This window comes from Salvelinus alpinus, chromosome 30, assembly GCF_045679555.1.
Source record: "Salvelinus alpinus chromosome 30, SLU_Salpinus.1, whole genome shotgun sequence".
NCBI classification, from domain to species: Eukaryota; Metazoa; Chordata; class Actinopteri; order Salmoniformes; family Salmonidae; genus Salvelinus; species Salvelinus alpinus.
In genome coordinates, this window is record NC_092115.1 from 17,248,666 (window position 1) to 17,274,670 (window position 26,005).

The 26,005-nt window shown below is 43.8% G+C and overlaps 1 protein-coding gene across 6 annotated transcripts in view; it reads right to left on the reverse strand.

Moving 5' to 3' along the window:
- LOC139560587 (retinoic acid receptor RXR-gamma-A-like) overlaps nt 1-17,043 on the reverse strand; it is a 31,539-nt gene extending 14,496 nt beyond the window's left edge. The window contains exons 1-2 of one of the 6 annotated variants that reach the window (XM_071377495.1): nt 16,874-17,043; nt 2,941-3,245 (exon numbers count right to left, since the gene is read on the reverse strand). In XM_071377495.1, coding sequence (XP_071233596.1) covers nt 2,941-3,245; nt 16,874-16,970 — 402 coding nt within the window. In that variant the 5' untranslated portion in view covers nt 16,971-17,043. Of the gene's footprint in view, nt 1-2,940; nt 3,246-5,122; nt 5,296-5,356; nt 5,607-16,413; nt 16,554-16,873 lie in introns of those variants that run through there. The other 5 variants (XM_071377496.1, XM_071377492.1, XM_071377491.1 and 2 more) reach the window with 5 other exon arrangements.
- Nucleotides 17,044-26,005: the final 8,962 nt, after the last annotated feature.

The window sequence follows — 26,005 nt, forward strand, 5'->3', positions numbered from 1 at the left end:
AAAAGGCGTCAGGGTCGACTCACGCTCACCCACGCACATACACAAAGGCAACATATGCACGGATGACCTATATAGTTAGTCTACACACCACATCCCATGTCTCTCACTCCACACATATCAGCCATGGGGCCCTTGTTGAATACTTCATATAGCCTATACATTATTCACAGTGCTCTTAATGCTACTGACTGTTCTATACACATTTCTCTGTTGCTTGGCTCATTGAAAGTGCCGGCTCATTGAAAGTGTCTACTTCTTTGAGGCCAAAAGGGAGCTGCACTATTAGCGGTAAGAAGAAATCCAATTTTAACATCCTATTGGCAATAAATTGATCTGAATCTGACTATTGCATATGTGACCCTATTTGCTTTACAGAAGCCTGTTGGCACAGCTGTCATTAGATGACTTCCATTTGTGTTCTCTTTTCTGCTAGCTAGCTAGCTAGCCTTCAAGGCTTTAGCTTAGCAGGCCGGGTCAATGATATCTCCCTCCGACTCACTAGCCATCACGCCTCATTAGCTTAGCTCAGTTAGCTCCGAGTGGGACAGCCAAATACAATTCACTCATCCCCTCTAGGGCAGGCAGAGGCCCAGCCAGTGGTAAAGGCAGGGACTGGGCAAAAAAAATGTCAGAAAAGGAGACATTCTAGATTCTATTTAATGCAGGACGGCAATGTTTTTTTTTTAACTAACTGAATAAAATGTTAACTTTTAAATTCACAAGAGTAAGTGGACAAGAGTAAGCCTCTATTTTCCCCATTTGTTATCTATTTGGGACTTGGACTCGAAGTAAGTGGAAGCGCTGTCTCACTAATGGAGTGGGGACGAGTGAAGTGAGCAACAGAATAGAATGAGGTTCTATTTCTAGGGCAGTGATTCAGTTGTAGTCTGTGGACATGAATGAGTCTGGGTCAGGCTAACCTAATGTAGCAGGCCTGAGCTGTGTTTCTTTCTTTCTGGTCCTGACGAGAGAAAAAAAAACTGTCAGGGGAGGTTTTCCTCTGCACTGGTCAACCAATCCAGTAAATGTGGAGGAGATGTTAAGATAGAGTGTTGCCTTGTTAACATCCAAAAGCAGAAGTTGTGTCACAGGCTTTTTTAATTTCCCTTGAAAACTGGATGCATTTTTGGCGACCTACACTAGGTTCTGTTAGAACAGTGGTCACCAACCAACTGGTCGATCTCCAAAGCATTCCTAACAATGAAGCCTTGCGTTCCTATTTGTCTCACGCTGTTGGCGGTAGGTCCACCTGATTCAGCTGCCCTACATGCCAGGTAGGTGAAGTGTTGCAATTTAGAACCATTTCATGTGTCTGAAGGTACAAACTCTGCCTTCCTGGAGGGCCCGGAGAGCAAATCTGTTTGAAGTAACGTAGCAGGTGTAAAAGAAGCTAAAGCAAAGTTGATACTGTGAGATTTCTAAACGTTTAAAACCATGACTAGAGAGACTGTCAACGAATACAGCAAAGAGATGCTGTTTTTATGAGTGAGTTCATGTTTAAGTTTTTAACTCTTTTTATTCAACAGTTTTATAAGCCATAAAATGTGCATTCTTCCTACTTCCACCTGTGCTACAACAAGCACTTCAGCTGTAATGAATGAGTAGGAAAGTGTATAGATAGGCTTGCATTGTTATTATCAGCGGCTTGGGTCTTCCTTAATATCAAGGAATATTTCACTTTCTCTGGTCATTGAAGTTACAACATGAATTTGTGCATGAGGCAGAAATAATGCGGTGCGACTCGAGCTTCACTATCAGCTGGAAGACGGTGTCCTTTTTTGGTCAGTGGAGGAAAGGGAGAGCGGAGGGACGTTAGGAGGTAGACCCTCAGGATGCTGCGCTCTCTCTCCTCTGAGACTGACAATCAAATGCAGGCACCATCAGCCCAATAAAATAAAAATAAAAAGCAAATGATTTGAATGTATGCTCTCTCAGCTGTGCCTCACATGTAATACAACAACTGATCTATTACCGGTGTGATCATATAGTCTACCTCAAATTGTTTAATATAATATAAAAAGTGGTCCGAACAACAATACATTGGCAGGGGAATTAAAGCAAAGCCAATATGCAGTGATAATGTATTGGGCCTATAGCCTACTGCACAAACCTCATTGCTACAGTACTGTTTTTAATAGGTTAACGTTGCATTGGCTTCCGTTTTTCAAGTCCTGTAAACAATCAATTCTGAGCAGTCGATCTCAACCTGCATCTTGACTCAGAATGTGATCTTGTTTCAGAATGTGATCTTGACTCAGAATGTGATCTTGACTCAGAATGTGATCTTGACTCAGAATGTGATCTTGACTCAGAATGTGATCTTGACTCAGAATGTGATCTTGCCTCAGAAAGGGTTGGTGACCACTAAGGAGTCTGAGACTGCTGTAGTATCAGCTCTGACAGAGAAACAGTTAGAAATACAACAGGCCAGGAAAGGCTAGTCAGCTGGGTGTAGAGTAGTCTCCTTCAATTGGCATGGGTTTGAAGCTTGGCATGCAAGGCTATGGCATTGAGAGACTCATATAAGTGACAATGTATCCAATGCAGTAGTTCCAAAGCTACTTTGGTGGGTCGGCTCACCTGCTGTAAGGCCTCTCATATTTTTAGTGTGTTCGCGTTTAACAAGTGTGTGTGTATAGGCGTGAGCGTAAATAATTGTCCAGGAGGCAGGGAGCCTAGAAGTTAAGAGTGTTGGGCCAGTAACCGGAAGGTCACTGGTTCTATTCCCCAAGCCGACTAGGTGAAGAAAAATCTGTTGATGTGTCCTTGAGAAAGGAACTTAACCCTAATTGCTCCAGGGTCGTTGTCAATAATGGCTGAGCCCTGGCCATGGCCCCTGTCTCAGGGGGAGTTGGGATATGAAAAAAATAAATTTCCAATTCAAAAATAGGACAAATATAAGCAACAAATTATTATGAGTGTGAATACATTGACCCTTACCTGTGGGCTGGAGAGTGTGCTGAAGCCCATGGTGGGAGTAGGGGGGATGGAGACACCTGGGGAGCCCAGAGAGGACGAGGTGATGACGGAGTACGGCGAGCCGCCCTGCCCGTTGAACGGCGAGCCCAGGGTGCTCATGGGAGACGGGAGGGGCTGCCCGGGGTTGACAGAGGCACTGATGACGGAGGGGTGGTGGTGATGATGATGATGGTGGTGATGATAGGGGTGGTGATGAGGGGGTCCCACCATGGTGCTGAGGGACTGAGACGGGGTGGAGCTCAGGTGCGATACCTGCACAGAAGAACCTGTAATCAGAGCAAAAAAACACCCAATCAGAGATGAGAATGAAGGAGTTAGGAGACACGGCAATCAATAAAAGAACAGGACAGAATGGAACACAGCAGGGTTTTATTCATTAGAGCACAATGTAGAAAAACTTGCTACAACTGAAAACAAGCATTTCTTAATGGACCAGTTCATGTCGTTGGTGCCTAATGAATACGACCGTCATCTATATAAACTATATTGTCCTCAAAGAGGATAACCGTTTTCATAGGGATCAATAAAGTGAAACGTTCAGATGTTGCAGGTAGAAATATACAGTGTAGAACCAACACTCTAACCTATTCTAGTCTATTCCATATGAAAATATATTGTTCATGACTACAGCAAAAGGCCTTGGTTCTGGTTCACAGACGGTGTGATGACCAATCAGACCAGAGAATAACAACTAGACCGAACTAGACCCACATCAGCCCCTTTTCACAGCAAAACAAGGTGCTTGAGTAGACAGCCAGGGGTCCAAAATGTCCATCACTCCATTTAACCTCATCACTAATCCAGCTGGTAATGCACTGTGATGGACCTGATGTAGCTGGTCGCTTGGGGGTCAGTGCATGGGGAAAACCTGCATAAGGGACTTCCATATATCACCAGAATAGCCCAAAAGGTCAGTGCAGAGACAGGCTACACTGATCTGATCATTCATAGGAGCTTTATAAGGTCATATTCACATTATGCATCAACATGAGGAAATGTCAGGGGGATGTTACAGGGACGCTAGAGGGATGATAGGGCAACATAGAGCTTTTAGCCAAAATAACGACGGCAAACATTATCCTACATAACGACGACAAACATTAGCCTACATAACGACGACAAACATTAGCCTACATAAGGAAAGTGAGACTTTAATGCGGCACAAAGATTGTTTTTATTTTGTATAGCAAGTTGGGTTGATATGAAATTGCCATGATTGTATGAGAACAAAACGAACGAACAACAGAAGGTGATAGAAGGTTATTTCCCTTCCAAAACAAACCGACTAAAACTCCCATTATAAACCTGCGTCATCAAAAAATCATATCAACAACACCATTCCAACAGAAACATAATGCAACAAGAGAGGGCTTTATCAACTATCAAATCTATTTACATGTATGTAGATTGTAGCATGGCCAGGGTTTTCTTTCTAGCTGGAATATAGAATGACAGGTTGACATTTCAGGCCCCAACAATTTAAGGTTGGGCTGTTGGGCAGAGCTGTGTGTCACAGGGTTAATGGGGGGTGGCATTTGCATGGGGCATGGTTTCAGGGTCGCCGTAGTCAGTCCTGGGTACAGGGATCTCTCTCATGTTACACAGGACAGAGTCTGATAGGTCATCCAGACCAGCAGCGCTCGGACGCCAGTCTACAGTGGTCACTGATACTAGCATGTGTTAGTGGGGTTGGGACGTTTTGTGTGGCAGTGTTAAATGACTACTTGATTTTCATGCACACAGAAAGTCTCTCTCACACACACACACACACACACACACACACACACACACACACACACACGATCATAGCCACACATGCTTCACACCATAATCCACGCAGTACAATAAACATAATGCTCACACAAGTATAAAAAGGTTCTATCTATAAAAGTAGCAAGTCTAAAACAAGCTAAAGGAGGACAAAGGCACTTCCTCATATTGTGTAGTAACAGCTGTAGCTTTAGCAGTTTCTCTGCCAAACCAGACGCAGGAAACCCCAATGTATATTTAGACAGGTTGAACAGAATCTAGAAAATAAATGTGTGCGTGTCTGTGTGTGTGTGTGTACTTCTGATCACACACACACTTTCACCAACTGCCTACTTGTGTCACAAAGGTCCAAAGACACCAACACACAGCTTACCATTTTTGTTGAAGACAGAACCCAGCACTTCATGTTCAGCAAAGATCACAGTGAGTGATATATCAGGTCAATCTTTCTATGCCAACAAATACATGCCCACATACTTCAGTTAATTCATGTATTAGCTATTGTACCTAGCATACAGTCAGTGCCTACCAAGTCAAAGTATATTACTCTGGACTATATGTATGGTCGAAGTGGCCATATTGCTCCCACAATATCTATGTTACTCACTGTCAAAGTCAGGAAGGAGCATCAGGGGCTGGTAGTTTACGTACATATCTAACTCTGATTGGCTAATGTCTATTAAGTCGCTTTCCTCTTTTCCTCCGGAATCTCCGACACCTGCTATGATTCTCATGTCTGCAGGCGATACCTCGGAGGATCTGCAGGGGGCTTGACCCTTCCAACGCAGGAGGCGAGCTGGCAGCCCCCGATCATGTGTGTGTGTGTTACAAGCAGCTGTAGAGTGGCACACACACACACACACACTCTCTCTCTCTCTCTCTCTCTCTCTTGGCACAGCTCCTCCTGTGATATTAATGCCTGCTAAATGTCAAATTCCAACAGCAAAGAGCCCCACACACGTACAAACACACACACACACATTAATAGGCATATTTGAGCAACACACACGTACACATATGAATGTACTTGAGTATGTCACCATACAAACATCATCTGGGTTAAGTGGTTTAGAAGAGTTTAATGATTTTTTTCACTGACTTTTATAGAGATACCATCATCATAATAAAAAAATATGATCAGTGAGCGCCTTAGCTTAATCATGTAAAAAGCAGGCCTGTAGCATCAGGGGCTGGTCTGGCCTGGTCTGGTCTCCCCTGTCGTATTCATTATGATCTGAGAGCCAAAACTGATCATAGAAAAGCCCTGGCCTGGTGTGTGGAGACAGTGCCCACTCATTCCTGTCTAAATGAAGATGATGTCTGATCAATCAGGGACCGTATAATCCTCTTAGCCTCTGTAAGCATCTCCAACCTGGTTATTTACTGTGTGTGGGGGGGGGTGTATATTAGAGATAGTGGCCTGGAAGCGGTTGAGTGGAGGCTTGGTCTACACGACAGCATGCAGTATGCTGAGGCACTGTAGAACACATTTCCCAGTTGCTCGTTACATGACAAACATACACATTCATTCACACGTGCAGTCTCTGTCCCTGTTCCATGTGTCTAAAGGGATTTGGCCTAGAAAAGGAGAAAATTCTATCCTGTCTGTTGGATGGGCTCTCTCAAATACCCAGTGGGGGATTGGATTACTTTTTAATTAAAGATGTCCCTTCTCTCTTGCAGACTTGTCCCTTTTTCCTGTTGAAATTACAGAAGATGCGTCGAGCAGACATCATTAACTTGTATGACTTAAGTATGAGAGGAGAGTGAAGTGATATAGAGAGTCCATTCAGTCCAACTCAAAGCTTCACATTCATTGGTAAAACAATTCAGTATTACATGGGAGGATACAGTAACTTTGCTAACGGTTACTAATGGTAATATAGAGTCAACTGCTGATATACTGTATTCGTAATGGCTTGGGACCACTGGTGAATGGATTCATGCACTAAACCAGATATGCACTTTTTCCTTGTTCACTTATCAGGAAATCACACTGTATCAATTCCTATGGCAGAGGACATCTATATCCAAGATGATTGTTCAACGTTGGTCTGACCAATCTGAATCTATGCTTCAGGATTGTTTTGATCATGCGGACTGGGAAATTTTCCGGGTCGACGTATACACTGACTCAGTGACTGGGTTCATCAGGAAGTGCATACAGGATGTTGTTCCTACCGAGATGATTACAATTTATCCATTCCAGAAACCGTGGATAGATGGCAGTATTCACACAAAACTGGAAAGCGCGAACACCACATTTAACCACATCCAGCTATGACCTCCGTAAGGCAATCAAAGAGGCAAAACGCCAGTACAGGGACAAAGTGGAGTCGCAATTCAACGGCTCAGACACGAGACTTATGTCTCAGTGACTCCAGACAATCATGGATTATAAAGGGAAAGCCAGCCACGTCGCGGACACCAACGCCTCGCTCCCGGACAAGCTAAACCATCTTCGCCCACTTTGAGGAAAACAACACCGAGCCGCCACCGTGGGCCCCCTCCGCTCACGATGACTTTGTGCTCTAGTTCTCCATGGCCGACGTGAGTAAGGTATTTAAGAGTGTTAACCCTCGCAAGGCTGCCGGCCCAGACGGCATCCCAAGCTGCGTCCTCAGAGCATGTGCAGACCAGCTGGCTGGAGTGTTTGGGGACATATTCAATCTCTCACTGTCCCAGTCTGCTGTCCCCACTTGCTTCAAGATGTCCACCATTGTTCCTGTGTCATCATGAAGTGCTATGAGAGGCTAGTTAAGGACCATATCACCTCCATCTTACCTGACACCCTAGACCCACTACAGGTTGTATTCAGTCCCAACAGATCCACTGCCCTATCCCACCTGGACAAGATAAATACCTATGTAAGAATGCTGGTCATTGACTACAGCTCAGCCTTTAACACCATAGTGCCCTCCAACCTCATCACTAAGCTCAGGGTCCTGGGTCTGAACCCCGCCCTGTGCAACTGAGTCCTAGACTTCCTGAGGGGCTGACCCCAGTTGGTGAAGGTAGGCAACAACACCTCTGCCAAGCCGATCCTCAACACAGGGGCCCCACAAGGGTGTGTGCTCAGCCCCCTTCTATACTCCCTGTTCATCCATGACTGTGTTGCCACGCATCTCTCCAACTCAATCATCAAGCTTGCTGACGACATAGCAGTGGTAGACCTGATTACCAACAACGACGAGACAGCCTACAGGGAGGCGGTGAGAGCCCTGGCGGAGTGGTGCCAAGAAAATAACCTCCCTCTCAACATCAACAAAACGAAGGAGCTGATCGTGGACTTCAGGAGACAGCAGAGAGACATGCCCCATTCACATCGACAGGGCCGCAGTAGAGAGTGCTAAAAGCCTCAAGTTCACAGATGCACCATCAAAAGCATTATGTTGGGCTGTATCACTGCCTGAAACAGCAACTGCACCGCGTGCAACCGCAGGGCTCACCATAGGGTGGTGCGGTCAGCCTGACACATCACCGGGGTCACCGTGCCTGCCCTCCAGGACATCTACAGCACCCGGTGTCACAGGAAGGCACGGTGACCCCGGTGATGTGTAAGGCTGACCGCACCACCCTCTGAAGAGCCCTGAGGTTGCATGCGGTGCAGTTGCGTGACGGGCTGCATCACCACCTGGTACGGCAACTGCACCGCCCACAACCGCAAGGCTCTCCAGAGGGTGGTGTGGTCTGCACAACGCATCACGGGGGGCAAACTTCCTGCCCTTCAGGACTACTACAGCATCCGATGTCACAGGAAGGCCAAAAAGGTAATCAAGGAACAACACCCGAGCCACTGCCTGTTCACCCCACTATCATCCAGAAGGCGGAGAGTACAGGTGCATCAAAGCTGGGCAGTCTGATGAACAGCTTTTATCTCCAGGCCATCAGACTGTTAAACAGTCATCACTAGCCGGCCTCCACCCAGTACCCTGCCCTGAACCTCAATCACTGTTACTAGCCGGCTACCACTCGGTACTCTACTCTGCACTTTAGAGACTGCCGCACTAGGTACAGAGAGTCATTGAACACTGGTCACTTTAATAATGTTTATATACTGTTTTACCCACTTTATATGTACATACTGTATTCTAGTCATGGCTCATCCTATATTACTGCTGTTCACACCTTTTCTATTCATATACTGTCCATACACACCATTTTATACACTGAGTATACCATACATTAGGAACACCTTCCAAATATTGAGTTGGCTGGAAGTTCTTTGGGTGGTGGACCATTCTTGATAGGGACGGGAAACGGTGTGCCCGGTGTGCCAGAGGGTCCCTGGTTCGCGCCCCGACACGGGGCGCGAACCAGGGACCCTCTGCACACATCAACAACGGTCACCCACGAAGCGTCGTTACCCATCGCTCCACAAAGGCCGCGGACCTTGCAGAGCAAGGTGCAACACTACTTCTAGGTTTCAGAGCAAGTGACGTAACTGATTGAAACGCTAGTAGCGCGTACCCGCTAACTAGCTAGCCATTTCACATCCGTTACACTCACCCCCCTTTCAACCTCCTCCTTTTCCGCAGCAACCAGTGATCCGGGTCAACAGCATCAATGTAACAGTATAACTTTATGGCGTCCCCTCGCCCCAACACGGGCGCGAACCAGGGACCCCCTGCACACATCAACAACAGTCACCCACGAAGCATCGTTACTCATCGCTCCACAAAAGCCGCGGCCCTTGCAGAGCAAGGTGCAACACTACTTCTAGGTTTCAGAGCAAGTGACGTAACTGATTGAAACGCTAGTAGCGCGTACCCGCTAACTAGCTAGCCATTTCACATCCGTTACACTCACCCCCCTTTCAACCTCCTCCTTTTCCGCAGCAACCAGTGATCCGGGTCACGGCACCAATGTAACAGTATAACTTTAGACCGTCCCCTCGCACCGACACGGGCGCGAACCAGGGACCCTCTGCACACATCAACAACGGTCACCCACGAAGCGTCGTTACCCATCGCTCCACAAAGGCCGCGGCCCTTGCAGAGCAAGGTGCAACACTACTTCTAGGTTTCAGAGCAAGTGACGTAACTGATTGAAACGCTAGTAGCGCGTACCCGCTAACTAGCTAGCCATTTCACATCCGTTACACTTGGCACCTACTACCATACCCCGTTCAAAGGAACTTAGATGTTTTGTCTTGCCCATTCACCCTCTGAATGGCACACATAAACAATCCATGTCTCAATTGTCTCAAGGCTTAAAAATCATTCTTTAACCTGTCTCCTCCCCTTCATCTACACTGATTGAAGTGGATTTAACAAGTGAAATCAATAAGGGATCATAGCTTTCACCTGGATTCACCTGGTCAGTCTGTCAAGGAAAGAGCAGGGGTTATTAATGTTTTGTACACTCAGTGTATATATTGTGTCTCATATGATTCATAATGTACTGTAACCAAGACAAAGTACCTCTCTCCTATAGCTACACACCAAACTGCACCGTTTGACTGTTATCATACTACTTTTTAAATGTAACTGTTACATTTAAAAATGTCAACCCTGTTACATTTAGACATGTCAACCCTGTTACATTTAGAAATGTCAACCCTGTTACATTTAGAAATGTCAACCCTGTTACATTTAGAAATGTCAACCCTGTTACATTTAGAAATGTCAACCCTGTTACATTTAGACATGTCAACCCTGTTACATTTAGAAATGTCAACCCTGTTACATTTAGACATGTCAACCCTGTTACATTTAGACATGTCAACCCTGTTACATTTAGAAATGTCAACCCTGTTACATTTAGAAATGTCAACCCTGTTACATTTAGAAATGTGAACCCTGTTACATTTAGACATGTCAACCCTGTTACATTTAGAAATGTCAACCCTGTTACATTTAGAAATGTCAACCCTGTTACATTTAGACATGTCAACCCTGTTACATTTAGACATGTCAACCCTGTTACATTTAGACATGTCAACCCTGTTACATTTAGACATGTCAACCCTGTTACATTTAGAAATGTCAACCCTGTTACCTTTAGACATGTCAACCCTGTTACCTTTAGACATGTCAACCCTGTTACATTTAGACATGTCAACCCTGTTACATTTAGAAATGTCAACCCTGTTACCTTTAGACATGTCAACCCTGTTACCTTTAGACATGTCAACCCTGTTACATCTGTTATATCAATCTAAATTTGTGGTTTTCAGCAACACTGTCATTATAACATCATGATAAAAGACAACACATGCTACATACAACTGTTTATGTATTCACACAAATAGCCTTGGACATGTGACAGTGACATAAGACCATTACAAATGCATGTGGTAACATGCATGCATCTTCATGAGTCTGTTTTCCAAAGCATTGTGTAACATCATATACAATGAATAAAGTCAACCACATTCTGAGTGGGTTCCCACTGTATATAGAAACCCTGATCTCGCTCTCTCTCTCTGTCTCTCTCGCTCTCTCATTCTCTCGCTCTCTCTGAGGTTAACATTTCCATCCTGGTGTCTATTTCATGTCCTGATTACCAGAGGTGGGGGGGGCAGTCATATGCCATGTGGCCAGGGGGTAGCAGGGGAGGCGCTCGCCGTCTGTTGAGTTTGGAGAGGGAGTGTGCACGTGTGTGTGTATGTGTGCTTGTGTGGGGGGGGGGGGGGATTAAATGGGATTATCCCCCTGGAGGAGATGGTATATTGAAGCAGCTCTATAGAGCTTTTGGGCAGGGGAGGAACCCAGGACATGGTGCTGCTGTACAGAAATACTGTGCCTTCACTGATCTCCATCTCTAAGAAACTGGCCACTATCTCTGACCACAATTGAACTCACACAAAAAACTAATTCCCAAAAAGCTGATAAACATCTCAACATTGAGACGTTATGTACAAGCAGTTACTGTATGTTACTGTATGGCATAGAAATAGAATCACTATTTATGTAGACGCTCTATAGGCTATTCTATTAAATTCCCCAATAATCCTACAAGAGACTACAAAGTTCTGAAGTTTCCATAAAGTGTAAAGCCAACCACGAGCCCCTCTATCTGTGAAGCTGCACTGCTCTCCTATTCTACTGAAGCAGTAGCGTTGGCTACCCAGACTGGGCCCACTTCAACTGGGGCAGAAAAATTACCAATTAGATAAGGGAGCTGATTCACAATCACAAGCCTGCCGGGATACACATCAGAGCACCGCGCCTGGCCCTGACTAAATGTTATCTAATGGCCGGGCCTGCCAGCCCTGTATGTTGACACCCTTTCTGTCTCTGCTATTTCTGAGTTTCCTCCATACAAAGAGAGACAGACAATCAGAACAAATGACAATAAAATGACAGAATGAAGAACAGAGCGGTGTATAGAGGATATTGGTTATAGCATCAAAGCACAATGAGTCGGGTACAAAAGAGTAGCCCACGGCAACAAGCGTGGTTGAAAGTGGAGAGCATGGCAGCAATAAGGGTATGATGAGTAGACAGACAGGGACCTGAGATTAATCCTATATGTTGGATCAGGTCTGTACATAGCCGAGTTACTCCCAACTCCACGATGTACATCACATTAAAGGAGTTGAGCGGAGACGACTGTGGGCGGACTGAAGCTACAACTACATAGAAGGTCCTGAGTAATCCAATTAGTAGGACAGAGAGACAGACAAATACACAGACATGTACACAACACACACAACTACAGAATGCTCACACACATGCGCACACAAACACACACACACACTCACACACACACTCACGCATTTGACGAGTACCAAGCTACATACTAATAGCTGTTAAGAAACAGGTGTCTTGTTGAATGCCAAGTAAGATCGAGGGAGGGAGAGAGAGAGAGAGAGGGAGAGAGACCGAAGGTGCCACTTGATCTCCCCACTCTCTTCCCTCTCTTTATCTCCTAACCCCTTTACAAACACAGCAGCACATAGAGGGCCTCTCAGTGCCCAGGACCCAACACAACACAGGCCTTGTACTACCTATTAAGGGACATCATCAAATAATTGTTAATGAAACATGAGGCCCATGTTGGGCCATCGGATCCCACTGTGTAGAGAGAGAGAGAGAGAGAGAGAGAGAGAGAGAGAGAGAGAGAGAGAGAGAGAGAGAGAGAGAGAGAGAGAGAGAGAGAGAGAGAGAGAGAGAGAGAGAGAGAGAGAGAGAGAGAGAGAGAGAGAGAGAGAGAGAGAGAGAGAGAGAGAGAGAGAGAGAGAGAGAGAGAGAGAGAGAGAGAGAGAGAGAGAGAGAGAGAGAGAGAGAGAGAGAGAGAGAGAGAGAGAGAGAAAAAAAAAGAAAGAGAGAAAGGGAGAGAAAGAGAGAGATAGAAAAAGAAAGAGAGAAAGGGCGAGAGAGAGATAGAAAAAGAAAGAGAGAGAGAGAGCGAGAGAGAGAGAAAAAGAAAGAGAGAGAGAGAGCGAGAGAGAGAGAAAAAGAAAGAGAGAGAGAAAAAGAAAGAGAGAGAGATAGAAAAAGAGAGAGTGAGATACAGCTTATCTCTCAGTATGCCTTAGTTCCCAGGAGAAGACTCAGAAGTGGATACTCCTCCTATGGTGCACTGCTTATGCTCCAGACACTACATGCTATAGCACTGAATAAATCAACATTAGTGTATGTGGCTTCACCCCAGACAGACAACCTTGACTTAGTCTATCTGTCTTTCATATCAGTCGGTCTATCGATCCATCTACATGTCTGTCTGCCTGTCCATCAGCTTTCCCGTCTGCCTGTCTGTCTGCCTGTCTATGGTGTGAAGCTCCATATGAATTGATGGTGATTTATTCAGTGATATCAGGAAGTCTCAACACTGATAGTGATTATAATGAGTACTACAGAGAACACTGGTAGTTAAATCAGACTGCCATCCCAGTTCTATACAGTATGGGGGCAATTAAGAGGGAGTGCATAGGAAGGAAGCATGCAAGTGTTAATGAATAATGAACAAACTATAACTAGGGGGACCTTTTGGGGTATTTGAGGAATCAGAGTCTTTTTTGACATCCTCTTCTTGTTCTACTGTTGATGAATATAATACAGCAACATCTCTTCCCAAACCTGAGTCTAAATGTTGTCATATTACAACAGCGTTTTACTGTTATTTTTAAACAGACATTTATGTAACAACCTTTTCATGAACAAATATGGTCAGCGCTGAGAATTATGTCAATGGTATAATAACATATGAAGAGACATGTTCATTAGCAGGTTTAGAGTTGCTGATTTACCTGATGGCTTGCAGACAGGGGAAAACAAGTATGTCAAACTACAGTATGTAGCCTGAACTGAAAGTAGGCCAAATAGTGTACTGAAGTTCATTGATCTTTGGCTGACACCAGTGGAGAGGCTGTAGACCCAGGATGCTGCTCGTGTTGACTTACCCTGTCTACAGACAAACTAAAACACAGCATGGTACCATATATAAAAAATACCAGATTAACTCTCGCTTTTCATTTCCAAAAAGCCTCCGCTGAAATGGGTCATTGTCTAGTCCTGCTGTTCCAACACTGACAGAATTGTCCTATTTTGGCCGAGAGAAAATAAAGTAGCTTACAGTATATTATAAACTGGGTGGTTCGAGCCCTAAATGCTGATTGGCTGACAGCCGTGGTATATCAGACCGTATACCACAGGTATGACAAAACATTTATTTTTACTGCTCTAATTACGTTGGTAACCAGTTTATAATAGCAATAAGGCATCTTGGGGGTTTGTGGTATATGGCCAATATACCACGGCTAAGGGCTGTATCCAGGCACTCCGTGTTGCCTCGTGCATAAGAACAGCCCTTAGCCATGGTATATTGGCCATATACCACACCTCCTCGTGACTTATTACTTAATTATAAACTCGGTGGTTCGAGCCAGGAATGCTGATTGGCTGACAGCTGTGGTATATCTGACCGTATACCACGGGTATGACAAAACATTTATTTTTACTGCTCTAATTACGTTGGTAACCAGTTTATAATAGCAATAAGAGACCTCCTCAGGCCTTATTGCTTAAATATAGTGAAGTTATCCTCACATAGCCTGGCATGAGATAACATGTACATTAGTTTAAATACACCATCAAACCCTTTGAAATGCATGAATGGTGCTAATGAAGGCAGTTTGTCAGTAATCGTATAGCCTCAAACCGTTCTCTCGCATCAAATCAAATTTTATTAGTCACATGCGCCGAATACAACAGGTAGACCTTACAGTGAACTGCTTACTTACGAGCCCCTAACCAACAGTGCAGTTTCAAAAAATATGCATATGTGAGAGGCTCAGTCAGTGGACGAGAGTGTTAGTAGGCTTGTGTTGTCAAGGGTCCGTGCTATCTGGGATCCTTGGGACATCCCTACCCAATTGAAGTTGACATTTAAAATGGTTAGGGTTAGGCAAAGGTAGGGTTTAGGGTTAGGATTTAGAGTAGGGACGTCCCAAGGATTCCGAATAGCACTGACCATAGTCAACAAGGACTGATCCCATGTCAGCCTTCCTAATCACCATTGGCAGTGAAAACCCGAATGACTTCTCACTCTCTTTGACTGCTTGCTGCAGGAAGAGATCATGGCACTCACAGCCGTGACCGTAGCGCCATATGGCTGCTTCCTACTCCACTAACGTGTTCTGCCATTGCATTGGTGCATTACAGTATGTGTTACTAGTGAATTATATTTGATTGAATTGTGAACTAATGTGAATTCAATGTGAAATCAACAATAATTTGAACCATGTCATGTGATTTAGGTTCAAATTTGTGTGAAAAAAAACTTTGATGACTTTTTGCAAATCAAATCAGTTTTCCACGTTGATTCAATGTCATCACATATGGGGTTTTTTTCTGACGTAGAAGCAACATTGATCCAACCAGTTTGTGCCCAGTGGGATCATAGCAGAAGTCAGACCATGCCAATGTTCAAATAAAACAAAGTCCACCGCTGCAGAGGAGACGAACCCATACAGATGAACTTGTCCCACACTCATTTGTTCACATAACTAAACCCTGGAGAGACAGAAAGAGTGTGAGAGAGAGAGAAGAGAGTGGAAGAGAAAAATAGAGTAAAAGAGCAAGAGAGAGAGTAGAGAGAGAAGAGAGTGAAAGAGAAAAAAAGAGAGAGAGATAGAGAGAGAGAAGTAAAAATAGATCAAGATGTCTCAGATTCCTGGTCCAATGTGGGATAATGTCCTCTGTAGCAATATGAGCATGTGATTACACAAACATAAAATGCTGAGGAAATAATGGATTTGAGTCCTTCAGAATCCTTTCTATAGCAGTATAATTTACTGCATGCATGGCTTCATGCTTGTTCTGGTAATAATCCCCAAAACTGATTCAGTGACATAATTGCTGTCACACTTTGTCTTTTTTTTATTTATTAATTAATTATTGACAATAGTTGGTGTTATAGAGAGTAATGATCAATACTTTTACACTAAAATCAAAATATGAACAGGGAAATGATACAGTCGCCTAGGCTGAAATGCAATAGAATAGAATAGAAAACAATATGCATTTCCAATACAAAGATAGAAGAAGTCTTTGGGTCAACAGGACTGCTTATTCGTGGTTTGTGTTGTGGCCTCATTGTCGTTCTTTGATTGAAAAAAAATATGATGATTCAATTACAGAACAATTTCAGCCAATTAAGAATAGCCTACTAAAGAGAAGTAGCGCTTGCAGTGAAAAAAAAATCATATCGGCCTACCCTCTCAATGTGGTCAGCTTGACGAACTTTCCTCGAGAACAGCGGTGAGGTGAGTGAATGTATGGCTGTCGGATGGATAAGCGCTTCTCTGCCAAGCCAGACCCATAAATAAGAACAAGGCAGCGAACAGTTTAACAAGAGGCGCGTAAGAAAGGCCATAAATTACATAAGCGCAATTAAAGTGCCAACCCCTGACCCTGACTGAGGAGCAGAATCAGTATCAGCTGACTTGAGCATTGGCACTGCCTCCTTGTCAATCAATACACATTAGGTGCGGGACAAGTGTTAACTACATAGATAACATTGCCACGCGGGATTTATTGCCGTCCGTATAAAGTCGGCTGTGCAGAGGGAATTCGGAAACTAAACAAACACAACACAGAGAACTGCAAGAGCAGCCTATGCGGGATATACCGCCCGCGTCTCAAGACTTGATAGAGAAACTGAAAAACATACTTACTTAGATGTAGATAAGAGTCATTGTTATCCATAACTGTATGGACGTTATTATTGTACGTTTTTTCTCTCCAAGATGAATGTTCTTGTTTAGCTTTCATAGAACAGCATCTCTCTGTGAACGCCGTCCCCGCCTTGACTGAGTTCTCTTCTTACTGTTGCCTGACTGGGCTACCACACACGGAGGGGCCCAGCGGAGGGGGTGGCGAAATCAGGAATCCCACTGGGCAAAAACTGGTTGAATCAACATTTGTTCCATGTCATAAAAAAAAAGCAATGTCATGATGCTGAATAAATGTGATAAACTGATTGGATTTGCAACAAGCCATCACCATAAGGGAATGTCGTATTTCTTTACCCAACTTTTTACCTAAATCCAATGACATGGCGATTTTTCTTCTTCTTCACAATTCAGGTTAGTTGACAACTCAAACAAATCTAAATCAAAACTACATGTTGAAATGACGTATGTGTCTAGTGGGATTCTCCCAAATGACAACCTTATTTGCTTAATTTACAAATAATAACATCTATTTACAAATAAAATCTAGTACATTAGAGGCATGCCAATTTAGGATAATGTGTCTGCAAATTTTTGTGGGGCACAGCAAAAGTAAATAAATACGCCAATATGCTATATACTTAATTGAGGAATTAAAGTGGAAATTCCTCCAATTCCAAGGGGATGCTACAGGCTATGTTTGACTACTGATGGAAGGTCTGAAGACCCCCTTGGACCCCCCCTCCCCTCAGAGTGAGGGGTCATTTAAGGGTGAGCTCACACTACCTCTGGAGGTTATTCAGAAGTCACCAGCATTCACAGTCTTGAACTCTCGTTTAAGGGGGACGGGGACACTCCGCGAGCACCGCGGCTGACCACTCCACCACTCCCTCAGTCCAGCCGCTCTGCTCCCTGGCTGGGAAAGACTCCCCCAGCTCCCCCCCCTTCTAAAAACAACCCACAAAAGAACACAGGAGGATGCTAACAAAGATGAATAGCTTTTCTTCCAACTCATTCCACACTAATCAGGCCCCTTTTCATTTGTCCCCCTTTAGATAATGTAAATTCATGAAAGTCAAAGAAGGGGACTAAAAGGACTATTTATCACCCTGGCTTTTATCTCACTAATGGAGCCACATGGTCTAGGACATTAGTATTGTCTGTCCCCTGTTACTCAGTATCATTGCATAGCACACGGTTTTAAGTGGCAGAAGACTATTTTGTTTTCAATCATGGTGGTTCAAAATGAAAATCGGAGGGTTGTGAATAACAATCAACATACAAAGTTTGTGTGTGCGTATGTCAGTGTGTGTGTGCGCGTGTCAGTGTGTGTGTATGTGTGTGCGTGCGTGCGTGTGTGTGTGTGTGTGTGCGCGTGTGTGTGTATGTGTGTGCGTGCGTGCGTGCGTGCGTGCGTGTGTGTGTGTGTGTGTGTGTGCGCGTGCGCGCGTGCCACTCTGTGTGTTTCTCAAAGCATGTGAAAAAAACAGGCTTGGGTGTGTGTATTTAAATCTTTTGAAATATTCAAAAATATTCAACATAATCAAATAATGTGACTTCAATCATTGCAGAAGTGGTTTAAAACATCTTAAATGTAACTAAATGTAATCAAAAATGTAATGTATGTAATTATTTATCATGAAAGCACCATAAACAATAACTGGTAATGCTGCATACTCCAAGAAAGGTTAAAATCTCACCCTTCTGGTAAAAATAGTTATAAATTGATGAGGTGTAGTCACTTTTGAGGACACAAGCTCAAGTACACAGTACAAATATGACAAAAAAATATGGAAATAAGAAATATTTGATATGATGTATTTTCTATTCAACAAAATTGTATGAAAAACATTAAATTATTTATATATTTTCTAAATATAGTATAATCAATTTATAAAATGACTAACTATAATATTTCACCTTCCTTATAAGTGTAAAATACATATTTGTATATTTAGTGTTACAGAAAATGAACGCCCCACAGAGCTCTAGCTTGGCTTCCTGAACTTGTTTCATCTCATATTAATCTTGTCCGTCTATGACAAACAAAGTTTTTTTTTGTTTAAAATCTATGAATGATTTTAGATTACTGGCTATATATACATCTCTGAATGTGCTACTGCAACGAAACCATGCTCTCCTGCTGCGTTATGATGTAAGGATTCCAATCATATGCCTTGTTAGTGGCTGTGACATAGGGTTCAGCCAGGAGTTGATGGACAGTCGAAAGAGCTAATGAAATGGGAAAAGGGACATCCCAGCTTCAAGTGGTGTCAGATTTCACATCCTGCTTCACACAGGCAGAAGATACATACTTCTGTGTCCATGAGAATCAGGGCTACCGCTCAATGCAAGCCATTTCCATCTATGTGGTCCACATATCAATTTATAATCTTAAATGTCGGTTGGAACCGGTACCAGAACCATGCAGGTCCCCAAAACAGGGGAATTTACATATGAGGTTTCATACAGGAGCAAACATTGCTGCTAGTCCACAACAATAGGCCATGTGAAACCCATTGAAAAGCACAAGGCAACAGACCCACCCTCAACACCATCTATCACCACTTAAGCTGAAGCATTAACCCAACTCAGAGAGCTGAGAAGCAAAAGTGACCACAGCTCGCCCGGTCCCTCATATAGCCCAGTGAAGCAAGCTCACTCGATAGTGTCTTCCTTAGGTAAAGTACAGAATTAACAGTTGTAGCTAAAAATGACCATTGTGCATGATGAAACATGTTTTTTTTCTCACCATCACTGCATTTGGCTTCTGCACACAATGTCTGCAGAACAGCTTAATTTCCTCTATTGTCTGTATTAAGTTTCCATGCGTTCAGTTGAGTTAAAGATTCTGAAACAAAAACAACCATGTCAGGGATAGTTCTGTACAGCACTTTTAGATATCAGCGAATGTAAGAATGGCTATATAAATACATTTGATTTGATTTGAGATTACAAAGGTGTCAGTCAGTCTGGTCTGTTACACATCGTGAGCATATGGCCACCACAGTTGAATCACACTCCCTCCACTGGATCTCATATGACATTATGAGATCGAGGTGTGTGTGTGTGTGTGTGTGTGTGTGTGTGTGTGTGTGTGTGTGTGTGTGTGTGTGTGTGTGTGTGTGTGTGTGTGTGTGTGTGTGTGTGTGTGTGTGTGTGTGTGTGTGTGTGTGTGTGTGTGTGTGTGTGTGTGTGTGTGTGTGTGTGTGTGTGGTGTGGATCTTCATGCATGTAGATTTGAGTGTTTTCTTTGTGTGTGTGTGCGCATATAATTGTATCTGTGTGTTCAATAATCTGTGTGTCAGTGTGTCTTAAAACGTGTGGTATGCATCTGTGCACGTGTGTGTTTGTGAACGGTCTTCGGCTTGGTTGGCTGAGTCGTTTCCATCTGCCATGAACTAATTATCGAGGTCTCATCATGCCTCTATGAGCTCCCTTCCCTCCTCCCCTCCCCTCTTCCTCCCCCATCATCACCCCCCACACTGCTGCGGAGTGCATCCCTCCCGCACAGCACCCAACGCAGGCGTGTAGAACATCATCAATCTCATACATCATCAATCTCCAAGCACAAAAGATGAAACATGCAACCCAACATTCCATTGTGAGCTCTTTCTTTGGCCTCAGCTAAGTTTCCATGCGTTCAGTTGAGTTAAAGATACTGAAACAAAAACAACCATGTCAGGGATAGTTTCAGGCTAGGAGGTTGTATGATGAGATCCATAGCCACAGTAAAGTGTGTTGAACATGAAGCTTGATGAGGCTAATGGACAGTTTGGTTTGGTTTCTCATCAGCGTTTGAAAATATGGCAGTCAGTTATCTAGGAACTCTTTGTACTTCCATGATGGGACCTTTGCTCTCATCTGAAGATCTGTAAAAGGGGCCACTTTTTCATTAATTTGCTGTATCTGCCTCTCTGTGTTTGGCCAAGTCAATAAAAACTTAAAGAAGTACAGAAATACTGCCCTTCAGGGATTGGTGAGTCAACATGTTGAGTCAACATGGCCCGATGAAGACACTGGAATTTCGAGGTGAAAGTGGACATTCAAGTCTGTGGAAATTTGAAATCGCAACCAGCTTGTATCATTCTATGATCTTGACTTGATAAAAATGAGAAGATTTGTACTCGTAATTTTTGGTAAGCACCACACAGTTTTTTAACCAACAGACAGAACAGGAGACTGCGGTTACTTCCAAACAGGATCTGAACTTTAGTTTTACTGGAGAAAGCCCTGACCAACAGGAAAGACAGCTAGAGCAGCATTACCTCATGACTGGCGTATCGTTTCAGCGGCACAGGAAGTCTGTCGTAAATCTTACTCAACAGATTTGTCAGCCGGGCTCATGGGACCTGAACCATGACACACTGATCAACACATGAGAGCTCCACCACGGGCCCAACATTAAACCTTGAGAGAACCCCAAAGCAGTGGTCTAATGCATTGCATCGCAGTGCTAGCTGTGCCACCAGAGACTCTGGGTTCGAGCCCAGGCTCTGTCGCAGCCGGCCGCGACCGGGAGGTCCATGGGGCGACGCACAATTGGCCTAGCGTCGTCCGGGTTAGGGAGGGTTTGGCCGGTAAGGATATCCTTGTCTCATCGCGCACTAGCGACTCCTGTGGCGGGCCGGGCACAGTGCACTCTAGCCAAGGTGGCCAGGTGCACGGCGTTTCCACCGACACATTGGTGCGGCTGGCTTCCGGGTTGGATGCGCGCTGTGTTAAGAAGCAGTGTGGCTTGGTTGGGTTGTGTTTCGCAGGACGCATGGCTCTCGACCTTCGTCTCTTCTGAGCCCGTACGGGAGTTGTAGCGATGAGACAAGACAGTACCTACTAACAATTGGATACCATGAAAAAGGGGGTAAAAATAAATAAATAATAATGTTTGTCCAATTCATCACATTGGGAAATTAACTGACTTTCTGAGGTAAACATTACAGGGAGAGTGGACATCATTAGCAATCAGCTAATCCCAATGGAATCAATGGAGTTGAGAGGGGCCTATGGGCTCCTTGGCATCGAAATAAGTATTACTTCAACAACAAGAACCTTGAGCAATAATTCAGAGGCAGGGAGACAAAAGGGGAAGCCAAGTTTGCAACATATTGTGAAAGCCAGCTTAGCAGCTAACCAGATGGACAGCATGCTCTGACCATTTTATCAGCAGAACAACCATTGGAGAGATCCCATGCAGTCAAGTAGGGGAACGACCGAGAGGGTGAAATGTGTCCGCCCGGTCCTTGTTCAGGCTCACACTCTTTCAACAGCTGCTGTAACTTACGAAGCGAGCCTATGAGTCTGGTGCGTGAAGCTAACCAACAGCATGTTCCAATTCGCTTCATTTTCTTCCCCGTTGGCCTACCTAACCCCTCAAAATTTGCAGGTCCGAAGGGTCTGGATAGGTAAAAGCAGCGTACTGGCGTAGCTTCCACCATATGGCGTCCACCTTACAGATCTGCAAGCATCGAAGGGTTGGGACCATGAGGAAAGTGTAGTGAGGCAGGCTCACCAAAACACCTACAGTTCCAGCAAACAGACCAAACAAAGAGTCAATCTGGGAACAATTGGGAGACAAACAACAGGAAATCACCTGGCCCTTCCCTTGAGAACTCCACCTGAAGCACAGCACAGTGGCCAAACAGTGGGCTAAAACAGACATCTTCAAGAGGACATTTGACAGGAAACAACAGAGCAAAATCAATAGGGCCTGAAGAAGGCCAGAGCGGGTGACCGGGGGCACACACCATCAACTAACAGAGGAAGAGAGTACCCGCCTGCTGCCAAATTGGAGGAACACTCAAGGCTTTTCCTTTCCAAACAAGATAGTTGCCAGAATAATTATTTTTAAAAGTACAATGACAGTGAAAGCCTGCGACAACAACAGGTTCGAATGTAGCAGTGTAGTAAACAACAATAAGAGAACATGGGACATCCTGGCATTTTGGACAAAAAGGAAATGCTGTATCTTAAATATATCACAATTAACTAGGGTCAGGAGTTATTCCATGTGCTGACTGTATCTTAAATATATCACAATTAACTGGGGTCAGGAGTTACTCCATGTGCTGATTATCTTAAATCTATCACAATTAACTAGGGTCAGGAGTTATTCCATGTGCTGACTGTATCTTAAATATATCACAATTAGCTAGGGTCAGGAGTTATTCCATGTGCTGACTGTATCTTAAATATATCACAATTAACTAGGGTCAGGAGTTATTCCATGTGCTGACTGTATCTTAAATATATCACAATTAACTAGGGTCAGGAGTTATTCCATGTGCTGACTGTATCTTAAATATATCACAATTAGCTAGGGTCAGGAGTTATTCCATGTGCTGACTGTATCTTAAATATATCACAATTAACTAGGGTCAGGAGATATTCCTGACCCTGCGCGATCTACACATTATGGTACAGTAGTTATAGAACAAGATCGAAAAATGCACCACAATAGTATTTTATAGCCCATTTTTTCATTTTAACGGAATGTCATGTTCACTCGTCATCTCACATATTTTGGCAACTACAAGAGCACTAGTTTTATACTTGATGAATTTACATTATGTCTGTGTCATATTTTTTCTGTGATGGTATAGTGGCCATGATGTAACCACATACACTGAGCTCTTTCCATGACAGACTGACCATGTGAATCCAGGTGAAAGCTATGATCGCTTATTGATGTAACTTGTTAAATCCACTTCAATTAGTGTAGATGAAGGGGAAGAGACAACCTCTTAAGGATCCGACCCTTTTTTTAAATTTTCGCCTAAAATGACATACCCGAATCTAAAGAAAGATTTTTAACCCTTGAGACAATTGAGACATGAATTGTGTATGTGTGCCATTCAGAGGGTGAATGGGCAAGACAAAATATTTAAGTGCCTTTGAATGGTTTATGGTAGTTGGTGCCTGGCACACCGGTTTGTGTCCAGAACTGCAACGCTACTGGGTTTTTCACACTCAACAGTTTCCCGTGTGTATCAAGAATGGTCCACCACCCAAAGGACATCCAGACAACTTGACGCAACTGTGGGAAGCATTGGAGTCAACATGGGCCAAAATCCCTGTGGAATATTAGGAAGGTGTTCCTAATGTTTGGTATACTCAGTGTATTTTTCCTGTACATAGGCCTTTGCTATTCAAGAGTGGTGGTCAGTCCACATGCACTATCCTTTAGAAAATACATGTCTTAGAGTTTTTCTATTTCCACCCTCTCCGAGGACCAATTGTCATCTCCAGAAGGCCTCGAAAAGACTATTTTTATTAACCTGTTAATCCCTGGTTCTGTCTAGAGGGTTACAATAAATAATTGAGATGAAGCCAACCAGACCATAGATTTGTCATACCGCATAAAAAATCTATGATGTTGATGTGGCCCAGTCCTAACTGACCTAAGAATAACCACAGCCACTATTTTGAATGATTGCTAATGTTGCCCAAACAAAAATTAGACACAAATTACACAGCAATAAAAATAATCCCACCCCATTACATCCTATATGCGTGCAAAGAATACCGGATCTGTGGTCTGGCTTAGAGACACTTTTGTAAAAGAGACGGCTGGACCAGGGATTCGCCTAGAACACCTCAGGTTAAGCTGGACCTGTCCTGAAGGGACCAGTCAGATTACGGCCAGAGACACCTGCTTCTTCATGTCACTCTGGTCTGCTGTGAACTGTCTTTCTTTTTTTCATTACATTTTAGTCATTTATCAGACGCTCTTATCCAGAGCGACTTACAGTTAGTGAATTAATCTTAAGATAGCTAGTTGGGACAACCACGTATCTCAGTAATAAGTAAGTACATTTTTCCCTCAGTAAATCAGCAAAGAAAGTGCTGGATATAATACTGAAACAAATTAATGTGCGTTCACATATGTGGTAAGATATTCATCCAGCTCATCAGTTCTGGCCACACCAAGTTTCACCATTACTGCAGCTTGGTGCATGGATGAATTCTGGTTTTAAAATGCATGTCAGTTTGGTCAAACACGGGTGATAACTGTGATTTTTAGATCAGATCAGAGCAGCTCTGCAGCCCCGAGTCCACATCAAGGCTGCAGAGGCCCTTGAAGAGTGACTCACACTTGCTCAAATGTCATCGTATCAGCTTTCACATCACATTTAAGACAGTGATGTGAAAGGGGGGGAAAGAAAAGGGCAGAGGAATATGAAGGTGCAGCATTGTATTTTACTGTCAAAATCACAGGGTCACTCCAGTGACCAAACCAGGACGAAATGTCCAAATTGGACACGGAGGGACTACTTTTCAACGAGGGCCATAAATTGAGGGTAGCCTAACCGTGTCGTCACACCCTCTAGGAACAGCTCTCTCTATTTATAATGTAAGTCAAAGGCTTATTGGAGAGGCTCGCTGAAACTGGAGAGCAGACATGGACTAGCATCAGAAATCTGACTTGACAGGATCAGTAAGAAATGGGTGTTGTTGAGTTCAGAGGAAAGTACAGCATGTGCAGTGTACTTTGTAAACAAATTAATATTTCATATATTTAAGCATTTCACTGTACTGTGACAATAAAACTTGAACTATCAACACTGTGACATGAATAAACTGTTGTATCATATATCTGGCTGCATCACCGCCTGGTATGGCAACGGATCGGCATCTGACCACAAGGCGCTACAGAGGGTGGTGTGTACATTCCAGTACATCACTGGGGCCGAGCTTCCTGCCATCTAGGACCACTATACCAGACGATGTCAGAAGAAGCCCCTAAAAAGGGTCAAAGACTCCAGCCACTCAAGTCATAGACTGTTCTCTCTGCTACAGCACTGCAACCTGTGCGGATGCACAATGTCTGGAAACAACAGGACACTGAACAGGTTTTACCCCAAGTCATAAGACTGCTAAATAGATAGTTAAATAGTTAACCAAATATCTACCCGGACTATCTGGATTGACCCTTTTTGCACTAACTCTTTGACTCATTACATACGCTGATGCTACCGTTTATTATCCTTTTGCCTAGTCACTTTTTCCCTACCTACTGTATATGTACATATCTACTTCAACTACCTCATAAACCTGCACATCGACACGGCACTGGTACCCTGTTTATATAGCCACGTCTTTATTACTCATTGTGTATTTATTCCTCGTGTTTTTATT